A 14,002-nucleotide genomic window follows, 5' to 3' on the forward strand; every position below is an offset into this window, starting at 1 on the left:
ATTGCGAGTGCGAATGCAGCCGTATGAATGTAATAAAGGGCTTGGCAGGACATTCCTGCACAATGATATGGATAATCTCCCGTTGAACACTCAGATTATGATTGTGGAAATGAGCCTGCATATTTCCCAAGAGGTATAGAAGCGTGCTGCCTGAATGAACACAGCTACAGCATGACAGATTCTTTACAATGGAAGCTATGGTTTTTCTCTCACTTCCTCAACCTGCACACACACACATTTTGTAGAATGTGAGGACATAGGATCATATATATATAAATCTATAGGACACACACACAGACGCCTTCCGGGGGTTTTGGCCAATCCCCATCAACATCTGGGACAGAGCCCTCTAATCCATGGTCATTATTCGACAGCAGACAGTGCAAGCCTGTATCCAGTGTAGCAGTGGACGTTAGCATCAGCACTGAGTAAAGCTAAAGAGACCGTGTGCAGGATTTGACCTGCACGTTTGAGCTCAGTGCATAAATCCTGCTCTCAGAAATAACAGCCAGACAACAGAAGGCCCAAGAGCTTTTGTCTCACACAGACATTTCGATGTATCTGCGTCACTTCAAGGTCTAGCACTCTATTCAGACAGAGGTTAACGAGCTAAATCTGCATTTAATGGACAAACGTCCCAGTCCTTCTGCAGGGTGATGAACAGGGCACCCTAGAACCACAGACTTTAATCTTTCTAGCTGTAACCTTTCAGATTTGCGGACAGGATTATAGCCGCACAATGCAACCAGTCCTTTTGCGCTTTTGATGCAGCCTACAGTTTTGGACATGTTTATCTTCTAAGCTCTGAGAGAGCTATCACAAAAATGCAGTCTGGTGCTGATGGGCCCCTAAATTCATTTAAAGTATTTTGACTCTTGTCAACTTAGCCTTTCAAATTATTCACACTATTTAACACACACTTCAATAAACTGTGGCTTTCAGGCCACATACACAGCTGTCATATCGAATCAGGAATATGTAATTACTCTGTAATATCTTTAATATTTATAAAGCACTGTTGAGTGGACTGGATTTAGAAATGCAGAATTTGAGTTTGAAATGCATTTTTAATCTCATTTACAAGTTCAGAATTAAGTCATGCATATATACTACTACTGGTCAAGAGTTATAGGATATAGCCAGTTTTTTCAGTAGTCCACTGGTAAAGTTGCATGACCCCATGTCAAGCCTGCTTTTCTGGTTTACCAATATTTGCAATGACTCTCTTACTGCGGCCTGTCAAACCTACAGCTCCAAGACTTCTCTTCAGAGTTGAAACTGAGACTCGGTCCAGTGTTTGAGCTTTGCTACAAGGTGTTGTCATATGAGCGGCCTATCACACAAGCTGTTGACTCTCAGCAGCGTGTCTTCTGATGCTGCAGTGGATTCGAGTCTGTCAGACTTCTTCAGTTTTCTCTTCAGGTTTCAGAGTTCCGATACTCTACCTGTGTTGTTCTGGTAAGCGTGTTTTTCTAGTCATTACAGTAGAATAACGGTAGCAATCTGATTGTGCAATGTTGTGTAAATGTTGTGTTAGTGAGTGCAGGAACACAGTCTATTACAACAATGCTTTTATACAGACAGATTTACAAGGAAATTGTAATTATTTTAGGGCAGGATTAAGGATACCCTCTCTGACACAGACCAGCTGTGAGCTGTAACCAATGACTCATTCAATACAAAACCCCATTTATTTCCCTCAAAAGTCCAGAAGGTTTACTGGACATTGTACCTTTGAATTTTTACACTGAAATTAAAAGTGCTTAAATGTTAATTAAAACTAGAACATTTTCTAATAGTTTGACCAGTAGTGTACACACACACACACACACCACAGTTTAGAATCATAGTCATACATAGTCATAGTCATAAGTATTTCTTAAATTAGATGCCAAAAGCTTTTTATGTTTTATGTAGTATTCCAAAATAATGTAATAAAAAGTTATTCAATTATATTATAAATTATAAGTAACACAATCTGTCTCTGATTTGAACATACTATGGTTGTTCTGTATCTCTATAGTTGTTGATCTTTTATGACTCTATACATAATTGTTCATGACAATAGGACCAATAAAAGTGATCCTACAGGACACACAGTTTACACATGCATTTCTGGACGTGAGATATACAGAGTCATTAAGTTGAATACAGATACAGAGTTATTTAGTGCGGTTAGCAGCATGTCAAAGTTGGAGTAGCAAAGATATAGATGTTATTAACACTATTACAAGTGGGCGGAGCATCAGCTGCATATATTATGTTACTTTTAAATTGGAAAGTCATAATAAAATGCTCCTTAAAGAATGTTAAACATTAGATCATGTCCAGTTCTGGTTCCGATACAAATACAATATAATTCCATTGCATAACACACCTAATTGCATTTATATACACACACGCATACATACACAAACACACTATATAAACTATAAGAAAACATGTCACATATTTGAAAACGACTTGACAGTACATGACATGCTTCCACATGGAAGAGAGATTAACAAACAGCCTCTCCCGCCACCTCGGCAGCATGTACAGCACGGCACAAACACTGAGAGCAAGGCCATCCTCCATATAGCCGCCCTGCACCTTCACATGAGCCGCTCTGCTTCTTCCTATCTGTTTTTTTTCCTCCCAGAGTGCCACTGAGGCAGTCCTCCGTTACTGCACTCCTGCAGTCATTACAGCAGCTCCCTCAGTCAGACACAGGAGAGAGAGTGTGTATGTATACGTGCTTCTGCCTGAGTGCTAGTGTGTGGAGCTGCATGCATGTGTACCAGTAAATGTGTGTGTGTGTGTGTACTTGTGCATGGCATATGTGCACTGTGTTTGTGAACATGCACTTAAGAGTATGCGTGGACTGTGAGTGTGCGTGGGTTTTAGAGCATGTGTGTGTGCACATGAGCATAGGGTAAGTATGTCAATGTGTGTGTGTGTACAGTGTGTACTATGTCTGTGTGTGAGGGTTTATCTCTGTGTATGTACAGAGGCCTATGAACCAGAGTAGGATTGAGTCATATTAAAATAGGAGATCCCTCCCAAATAAAATAATCAAGATAACATTTGAATGAATCTCTAATGGAGTAATTAGCAAGCGTAGAATATCTGGTTCCAATGGCACCTGTCAAGCAGTAGGATCTACGTGTTGGGCAGTAAGCAGTCAGTTATTGAAGGTGGAATGTTGTAAGCTGGAAAAATGGGCAAGCTCAAAAGATGCTGAGCCACTTTAACAAGGACTAAGCAATAAGACTCGGGTTACACCGCATTACGCAGTTCATGCAAGAGGTCCATATATATATATATAGATAGATAGATAGATAGATAGATAGATATTCCTCAGCATTATAAACTACATTTAAAATGATGATTCATTACAATGTGAAAATCTTATCAAAGAGCAGAACCAGCTGTGTGTGGAGAGGACATTTTTTCTGAAATGAACAGCAGTATAAACTTGATTTCATCAAAAGAAACAGACTGTCAACTTTTAAACTGACTAAAAACAGTGTAATTAGAAAAGAAAAGGAGGATAAAAGAGCTGATGTTCCTGTCTAAAGCACTTACATGATGGAACTGAGTCGAAGGCTGGGTGGATTGGACACGCAGTCGCTTGCATGATGCTGGCATGTCACGACTGGTGTGAATTTAGCATTACTAAGCCTTGGGTTTACAAACAAATTGATTAGTTCTATTTGTTGAATAACAGGACTGCCCAAAATACAGCTGCTATGTGGAGTGTTCCCAGTTTCAGCCACTGAAATGTCTCCCCCTATTAGAACGTGTCTGTTCTCAGTTGAGCAATTCCACAATTGGGGTGCCAATTAGCTCCTGTAGCTAAAATATGCTGTTTCATTTGAAAACAGTTTTCAGTTTTCACCAGCAAATTGACAATTTAACTACAAAATTGTATTTAACTATAAAAGATTACTATTAATAAAAGAAACTATTTTTAACTATAAAATGTGTTATGTCACATTAGTTACAATATTTTGGTTTTTACCTGATGTCTTTGCATGCTTGCAGTGACTTCAGTAAATAACAGTGTTGGGTTGAAAAGGAAGAATGTTGAGGGACAACTGAAATGGGAGACAACTCAAATTTGAAAATGTCATAACCGATAATGGGGAACTCATGAAAAGGGATGTTTCAAACATGAGCTATTAAAGTGTTTCATATATAGGACAAATCAACATTACGTCACATTAGCAATTAACTTTCTGTGTGGATAACTGGCAGTTGCTTTGCATACAACAATCATGAAAGTTATTTAAGATTTGAGAGTTATTTGCAAAGAGCATTGTGCAGACATAACATTTTCAGTAATGCTGTGAGTAATTACTAAAATACTGAGACAAAATATTAATAGTTCACAGGACAAACTAGATGCTCCTCGCATCATTGTTGTTGATACTGATGAACCTACAGCAGTTTTTGGAAGCTAGGAAATGGGACACATTTCTACACAATCCGTTTTGTACTGGGACACACTTGGTATTACAGTGCTAAACACTGCCAGATTTTCCTGTGTTTCTGTGGTATTCATTGACATATATATATATATATATATATATATATATATATATATATATATATATACATAAGGACAGCACAGACAGACAGGTTTACAACGTGTTTTACTCCTCTGACAGGGCATTCTGTATCTGTACTGGGTCTGGCAGAGAACTGAAAAAACAGTTCAGTGGGTTCAGCATGTTTCATTTATGTTTACCAGTATGTAAAATATGCTGCTTATACTATTGTGCATTGAATTAGATAGTGTGTAGTTTAGAAGGTTGGGTCAAGTTGTAGATAATTTAAAAGGCCCTTTATCTTTATTTAGTCATCCTAATTATGGAATCACCCAGTTACGCTGGTTTTTAGAGGTTTACTATTTTTACTATTTCTGAACTTATTGTTGTGTGCATTGAACTCTTGTTTTACATAAAGAAAAAAAATAATTTTAATGTAAATGGTTCTTAATGAAACCAAAAATGGTTAATCTATGGAATTTCTCAAAGAACCCTTCATAGTGCCCACATTTCAAGGTAATATGCCATAGAAGAACCTCTTATGGTTCCATGAGGAAAAATTGAGTTTGTTATTGAGACGTGTGGGAATGAGTGAATACGAAGAACCTTGACACCAAATGAAGGTTCTTTAGACCTTTAAAATGTTCTGTGTTATGTTATGTGTTATGTGACAGTATCAAAATGACAGTAATACCTCTTAATATCTAAAGGCTAATGAACTGTGTGCCACCAATCTGCTAATGTCTTCACATTTCTGCTGTGGTTGGACTGGTGAGGCTAATTTGTATCCTGGTCCTGATTATCACAGCCATTGGTTCTGCATTAATGTCAAAAGACCATCAAACCTACAGGAGGATTGATTTCTACAAAGACTGCTCAAAGGTCAGATTGACTTCCTGTTGTTACATACAGCGCTGTCATGATTAATGTGGAACAAACTGCATGGTTGAAGCGGCTTCTTGGCCAGAGTCTCCCAAAACACAAGCTGAATTCAGCTCACTGCGGCCACTAATGCCGTTAAAGTGGCTGGTCTGAAACAAAAGAAGAGAGGCAGCGTGCTTCAACTGAGACAAATGCTGTTATTACACCCCGTCCATGCATTCAATTTGTTTTGTTAAGCTGCCTGAATACCCAATTTACTCACTATGATTAACTGAATTAATCTTTTTCTGAGAGTGGTTCAGACCTTTAAAAAGGCCAGTTTGGTTTAAAAGTTCAGCCGTGGCTGAGAGGAAGCAAAAACTCTTCACTGGATCATTTTACACGCATAAACATGAACCTAGATATACATACTGTATTAGTGACCCTGATGCCTAATGAAAAACCTTCATAGTGATGTGAAGTCACCTGGCCACCACATTATAAGCTGTATCATGAACAGTTATCTCTGGACATAATGTGTTTGGTTACTGTGCTGTTACGGTATGTAAATGACCTCTGTTCTGTTGGCTGCCCTGAATTGTGCACATACATATAGCCCAAAAATAGCAGTCCGGGCTGAAACATCCCTTATAACTTCAGCTATCAGGCAGGGCTGAACTGCTGCAGGCTGAAAATGTGGGTGTATGTATATATTGTAGTTTAATTCATAAACTGTGGAGTGAACTGTGCATGAACTGTGCACACATCAATTTCAAAAAAGCTATGAAAATAAGCTGCTTACTACTATCTGATGCATTATGTCACCAAGCAACTGACCTAAGTTGTAAACTTTAGTTTATTTTCAAACACTAACTGTGCTAATGATTGCATATCTGTGGATATATGGGGATTTATGTCATGTCTTTTATTTATACACAATTTCAGAAGGAAGCATCCATTTGGGATTGCTAAAAGGGCATTTTGCTAAAATGAATGAATGGTTTAATGGGGTTTACTTATTAGTTATGGTTTAATCATAACTAATAAAGCGCAGTGTCATGATATTGTAAAATCTTGCAGTGGATGAAAAAGAATGGGGAAAATGAATCTTTCTGAGAGTAATGGGGGATTATCATTTTAATGCATGTGCAAAACATGTCTTTACCTGCTTTTTAATCTACTCCTACCCTTGAAATACAGAATGTATCATGCTTCTCAATCATCCAACAATAAAGGCAGCATAGAGCTTCTTTTATTTACATTTACATTTACATTTACGGCATTTAGCAGATGCTCTTATCCAGAGCGACTTACAAAGTGCTTTGCTATTTACCCAAGAAAACCTTCGCTAGTTAGAATAGGCTAATAATTCAAAAGATACCTCTAAGCTTAGACATTGCTAAACACAATACAGTAAGGCGACCATAGAACTATTCGTCCAAGTACTCTCTGAAGAGGTGGGTCTTCAGTCTGCGTTTGAAGACAGCGAGCGACTCGGCCGTTCGGACACCCAGGGGCAGCTCGTTCCACCACTTTGGTGCCAGGACAGAAAAAAGCCTGGACGCTTGTCCAGCTTTTATACAGTGATAGAAACACTTTAACTCACAGAAAGCTCCAATTCCACACACTGATCCTGTGAGGGAAGATTTAATCAGAGGACAATGACAAGGACTGTGGATGGATCACTGATGATACATTGGGTACAAGATAGCTAATAGGACAATCTGACCAATAAATGACCGCTCTGATCAGCCGGATGTTTAATGTTGTGCGTTTTTAGAGGCTCATTGTTCTTCCCCAGCATTCAATCCACCCACCAGCAGCGGCAACCAGGAGAGTAGTTAATTAACACAAATACACACTCACACACACACACACACACATACACACACACATGCTCGGTGTTGTCAGTGATGCATCAAGCGTGGCGACTGATTTTTTTCCCCACTAGAGATCGGGTAGTATACACAGGGGTAAAACAGGACTGGCTGATTACATTGGACCATTGATTGTACTTTTTGCCTCAAATAAGCACAAAAATAATGTACAAGTCAACATAAAGAGTCAAGCAACTCCTATTCAAGCAATACTTTACGGTTCAGCAGATTTCTTACTTTAAAATTTATATAAGTCTGATTACTTTGGCATGGGTTTACACTGATCAGCCATTACATTGATCGCACCTGCCTAATACTGAATAAACCCCTTGTGCCTCCATAACAGATCTGACCATTCGAGGCATGGGCTCCACAAGACCTCTAAAGGCATCCTGTAATATGTGGCATCGAGATGTTTGCAGAAGGTCCTTTAAGTTGTGTAAGTCCTGTTAGTTGTGGGGTGGGTCCTCCATGTGCATCAGTGAGCCTTAGGTGCCCATGACCCTGTTGCCGATTCACCAGTTGTTCTGGTGTTTTGGAGATGTCGTCTAGCCGTCACAATCTGGTTCTTGACAAATTCACTTAGATCCAAATGCTTGCTCATTTTTCCTGCATACAACACATCTACTTTGTTATCCCTTAAAATTAAAAAGTTTTTTTTGGTTACTGCATAAAAGACCAATGAATATTCTGCTTGGCCGCTCTTAATTGTGGGAACTTAGCAGTGTTTACTTCTTCAAACTCAAATTTTAATTAGATTTTTTGATTGAATAAAAATTTTCAAAAACAAAAAAAAATAATTTATGCCCTTTTATATTTTTATTTACATAACAAAGATGTACACATTTGAACTGCTTAAGTCAAAACAGTATTTATTTTCCAATCACACCACAATTTAACTAAAAATACCAAATTTCTATAAAACAAAACATGCCACCTCATAGTAGCACTCCATCATGACTCATAACACCTAAACCGAACAAATCTCAGACAATGCAGAATGACGGAGAGTCTGAAATGGCCACTGCCTGGCTAACACAATTTTGATTCCTGTCTGGCCCAATAGGAATGTCCCTTGCTGATGAATGTTAATCCTCCGGCGGACTCTGAGGAGTGTCTCTACTGAGACAAATTCACACTGGCACATTCACATTCCGCTAAAATAACTTTGTGCTGGAGCAGGTTGTCTGGACGTCAGCTCCTTTTTCACTGCCCAGTGATGAGACCAGTAGAAGTGGTGGTGTGCTGGGTGCAATTAAATAAATTGGAGCAATGTCATTTCCTGACTGTACAGAAGGGTTTGGGGTCTTAACTTTGCTATTTCATTTTCAATCTTACTGATTTTAAATATAAAACGTTTTTACAAAATGTATACTCATAGGGTTCAAATAGGGTTCTATAAAGTTGTAAAAGAGTGATACTGTCAGTACATTTTATTCTCATATACCTGTATAAAAAGTGGTCCCATTCACCTCAAAGAACTGATAGTAATAGTTTCAATGGCTGTTTGTCTGGTTAATTGTGGATAATTTCTGGTTGATTGTTCTTTTAAAGGAGAACTTTCTATGCAGCATCAAAAAGGATTTCACTATTGCTACTAGTCAAAGAAGAAGACAAGGTATAAACTTCCAATACATCCACTTTTGCAGCAGAGAGGTGCAGATTTATAAATAAGTTGTACAAATTATGCTCCTTAACTGAAGGTACTGAAGTCCCCTTGAGATACTGCCCCACTGACAGTTTGATGGTTTTCCTGAGACGTATCAAGAACTTGTTTTACTCAAAGGGTTAGACTGCCATTATTAGACTCCTATTTGTTTATATAGACTGAAAACATACTCTCTGTAATTCTACAGTCATTTTACTTTAGTGCCTGAATTGACCATCAATCACTAAAACATTGACAGTGATTTTTTGGGAAAAATGCAGCGCTATCTAATCTAATGTGGTCATCTTCCAGCTTTTGAAAACCTGTAAATCATGAGCTACTCAGAACTGCTCTAATCACTTATTGCCGTAGCAGGTTGCTTACTTTATGTTAATGACATTTTTGTTTTTCTGTTATCGAGTAGAAATATTTAAGCTAAAATTGGAACCACATTATCATCTTATTGACATCTGACTGTGTAATACTACTGTACCATTATACATCAATCATAGTGTTAAATTAACACTAGTGTAAGTGAGTGTAAACACTATCAGTGTTAATTTAACAGTGACAAATTTGCAGTGTACCTTTATGCTTTACCTGGGGGGGGGGGGGGACATGTTGTATGTCAGATCATCACTAAACAGGTGCCACAGTTGTTTGTTGGCATATCCGGGGCTTCCAAAATGTAAAGCAGTTAGCTAGAAGTTATAACAATAAAAGCACAAAAATAAGGTCCCTGGTAAACTCTTAAGCACTTAAGAGTGATAAGTGCAAAATTATACCACATATTGTTTTGAGAAAAAAAAAAGTGGTTCTGGTTGCTCAAACCAGCTGCCCATCATTACGCACCGTGGAGATCATCTTTATTTCATCATCTTCATTTGACTCCTGATCAAACTATTCCTTTAAATTGGGAAAGTAAACAACCTCAAGCCTTGGGTGCTTTATAACGTAAATGTTATTGCATATTAAATAATAAATGTAACACAATGTAACACTATTATCATATGTTATTAAGGTAGGTTAGTTTCTTTATCTTAATATAACATATCTACAATAGCAAGTCCCAGATTTTGCACAGGAGCGTGAACAGCACATATGATGTGTATGCAAGGCATCATCCAATACAGTGCTAAACACACACACAGCTTGTCTCATTTGCCACAGTTTGGCAGTTGTCCCCAAAAAACACTTCATTTTGCCTCTGATTCATTGTAGAAGCTTCTCAAAGCAAACTCCAGGTGTCTTGCTTCTTGCTTGTTGAATAAGATACTTTTTGCTTTACATTTACCCTTTTGTTTCCTGCTGCTAACCTGAACTTAAGTTACACTGAGGTTGATCAAACATGCAAGTAAGTGAACGGAAAGTAAGGGAGACAAAACAAAACTGGCAGCTTAATTAGCACCTGAAACCTCCAGTCAGTGCTACAGTCACCTCCCATAGGGAGTGAGAAAACACTAGCTAATGTCCAAAATGCCTGTTGTGCCAGTGTCTTTCTTTCCACAGAAAAGAACGGTTCTATGTTAGACTGAAAGAGTTTGTAAACGTAACTATTTCCACAAACCGTTTGAGCAGTCCAAAGCTTCCAGTGAGTCTAGGCTCCCATCTATCACCTCTATGGCCTTAGAATAACTCAAGAGTTTCATTACATACTGAATAAAAAGCTTTAGGATTTAACCAGAACTCAAGTGGTTCTTCTAGTTGTCGTAGTCCTATATAAAATAATTGGCTTAACTGAAACACCCTTGAATAACACCTCTTGTAATGCACTGTAAAGGTCATAAACATACAAAAACTGTCAAAAGATCCCTCAGGGACACAAAGCACAAAATAAACACAGGAATTAAAACACATATAGAAGGTAATCCACATCGCCTCGGGTCAATTCAGGCATGGTAGACTGGACTTACTTCTAATTCTGGTCCATGAAAAAAAAAAAAAAAAAACAGACAACTATTCCAGAGCCTTAATCTCATTATTCCTGACAAGCGTCCTGCCTGTCTATTAGGCAACTTCTCTGACTCATCTCACCTCTGTCTCTGCGACATTTATCAGTGTAGCACAGAGCTCTTAGTCAATAGTCCCAAAATGTGATTTTTATTCATGTTGTTTTTCTTTTTTTCATGACTTCGCGAGCAGGACTGCTTACTTCCAGGGTTCCTGTGTGCTTTGTCAAGCAGTTAAAGGAAGGATTCATGCCAGACTTGGATTCCGATTTACATATGTGAACAAAAGTGCCATCCAATTACCTAAAACAGTCCACTCATGCCCGACTCTGTGGCTTTTGCTTGGTTCTCTCTCGCTGGCTGCAAGGCAATTATAGACCAGTCAAGAAATAATGTAACTTAAAACTGATGGATGCTTTAGGCTACACTCCAGATTTCACCTCAAAAAAAAAAAAAAAAAAGAAGAAAAATCACGGTGCAAGCTAAGAGAAGACTGCTAGAGCCAAGGCCAGGCGTTTCAAAAAGAACATGTGGATTTCTTTCTTCTTCTTTTTTCCATTTCTGTTTCTCAGGTCTCCAATTAGCCCAAGGGAGCGAGAAACAGAAATAGTTGGTTATATTAGCAACACTGCAGGCTATAAAAGAAATGAGGTGATTATGCAGTCCTCATTCATTTTATTGTTTTTGTTATCAGTCATTTGCTTGAGCACAAAACACCCTGCATATTTTGATACATTTGAAAAAGAAAGAAGAAATTAGGCATGGCAGTAACTTGGCACAGCAGATGCAACTGGTTCAGACGGAGCCTGCAGACGTCTGTTAAACTCCTAAAGAGCCGCTCAAAAGAGTAAGCACATTGCCACCCACCCATGAATGCAATGAGAAAAAAGTATATTCGCATAGTACAGACAGCACACTGCTGCATATGTTCATGCCCAATAATGGTCTATTTGATTCGTTTAACACAATGAGGAATAGCAGAACATGTAGCATGTTATAAGGTTGTCAGGGCAAGTATGCTTCTTGCTTTCTATATATAAGAATGTCAGGGTTCTTGGGCAATACCAAGTGAACCACGAAGAATCATGTTAAAAATAGTACAACAAAAATTTGAAGGTTTAACATCCTGAAAATCTCTCTTTCTTAAAACCGGAGTACTATTATTGCATCCCTTCTACATCCCTTCTACATCCCTTCTATATCTATATCGTCTATTGATACTTTAACACACACAGACATACATTATTTATAGATGGATAGATGGATAGATAGATAGATAGATAGATAGATAGATAGATAGATAGATAGATAGATAGATAGATCCATTCAGGTTTATATAGACTGTCTACCCATAAGCCTGTCATTGTTTTCTTATCACCCTAAGCATTTTTCTTCCAGTCTAAAACAAGCATCCTCCCCAAACGAGAGCTGGTCTTGCAGCCAAAGCACCAAACTGCGAGGCTGTTATTAGTCAAAGCTGTGTGTAAGAACCCTATAGAAAGTGGCGCGCTAGGAAACCCAACACCCACAAAAAGGGGGAAAGTCAGAGAAAGCCAAACTCGAGCTGGTTTAGCAGTGCTGCACCCAGTGCCCGGCGCCCAGCCTCTGCAAACTGCGCGTGAAAGAGCAAAGCAAGTGTGCAACTTACGGGACGACGGTAGAGCCGCAGCTGAACTGCCGATCAGGCTGAAGATCCACATCAGCATCGCCAGACTGCCATCCACGCGCTGCATCCTTGCCTATAACTATAACTCGCTCCCGAGGACGAAACGAAGTCCAAGAACCTCTCTTCTTCTCTCTCTCGCCTTCCTTCTATCCTCCGCTCTCTTCCTCTCCAGCCTTGGCTCGAGGCTCTTTACCGCACTGTCCTCCTCCCAGACCAGTCGAGCAAAGCGAAACGAGCGCAGAGTGTCTCCAAAGTCGGGCTGTTAGATGTGTAACACGCTGGTGAGCCAACGTGGAGCTCAGAGCTCAGGACTCTTCAGCGCAAACAGACCCCGACTCGTTTTGGCAGCCCCCACTTTCAGAAATGAGCTCACGATACTTCAAGCCATGACTAGCAGAGAGGTCGCTGTCCAAGGTGCTGAAGTTACAGCGCTGCTGTCTCCCCCAACGCTCCGCTCATATACAGACAGCAAAAGCCAGCCACCCCTCTCTCACACACATTGGTACAGTCCACTAAACAGTAGTGCAGTCCTCGCGGGACGGGGGGGTGGGGGGTGTGTACAGCTTTGAGCGCCTTCTTATGGGCAGCAAACAAATAGATTTTGTTCACACTGGTTGGGATTCCCCTCAGCATTGAACTGACTCAGAACACCATTTCTACATGAATAAAAACCTGATATCGCACAGTAATAAATAGTACACTGAAAAAGACAGAGCTGTGTTGATGTGATATATTTTATTTATGTAAAACTGTTAGAACAATGTAAAGGAACAATGCTCTACTCATCACTACAAATTTACAGCAGTGCTGCTACCTGCATTTCTATCTAATTTCATAGATACATTGGCCACTTTACTCCAGTTGCTGGCCTCTTGACTAGAACCCACTAACATTATTGCAAATCCCTTCCTTGCACTCCCACTCACTGGCCACTTTATTAGAAACACTTACCTTGTGTTTCCACTCACTGGCCACTTTATAAGAAACCCCTACCTTGTACTTCCACTCACTGGCCACTTTATTAGAAACCCCTACCTTGCACTCCCACTCACTGGCCACTTTATTAGAAACCCCTACCTTGTACTTCCACTCACTGGCCACTTTATTAGAAACCCCTACCTTGCACTCCCACTCACTGGCCACTTTATTAGAAACCCCTACCTTGCACTCCCACTCACTGGCCACTTGATTAGAAACACCTACCTTGTATTTCCACTCACTGGCCACTTTATTAGAAACACGTACCTTGTATTTCCACTCACTGGCCACTTTATTAGAAACACCTACCTTGTATTTCCACTCACTGGCCACTTTATTAGAAACACCTACCTTGTACTTCCACTCACTGGCCACTTTATTAGAAACATCTACCTTGTATTTCTACTCACTGGCCACTTTATTAGAAACACCTACCTTGTATTTCCACTAACTGGCCACTTTATTAGAAACACCTACCTTGTATTTCTACT

The 14,002-nt window shown here is 39.4% G+C and overlaps 1 protein-coding gene across 1 annotated transcript in view; it reads right to left on the minus strand.

Moving 5' to 3' along the window:
- The window catches only part of cntnap2a (contactin associated protein 2a), a 514,884-nt gene extending 501,904 nt beyond the window's left edge, over positions 1 to 12,980 (minus strand). The window contains exon 1 of the mRNA XM_072688821.1: positions 12,516 to 12,980. Within this exon, the coding sequence (XP_072544922.1) occupies positions 12,516 to 12,600 (85 nt within the window). The 5' untranslated portion in view covers positions 12,601 to 12,980. The remainder of the gene's footprint in view (positions 1 to 12,515) is intronic.
- Between the last annotated feature and the right edge of the window lie 1,022 nt (positions 12,981 to 14,002).

Source organism: Salminus brasiliensis, chromosome 1, assembly GCF_030463535.1.
Source record: "Salminus brasiliensis chromosome 1, fSalBra1.hap2, whole genome shotgun sequence".
NCBI lineage: Eukaryota > Metazoa > Chordata > Actinopteri > Characiformes > Bryconidae > Salminus > Salminus brasiliensis.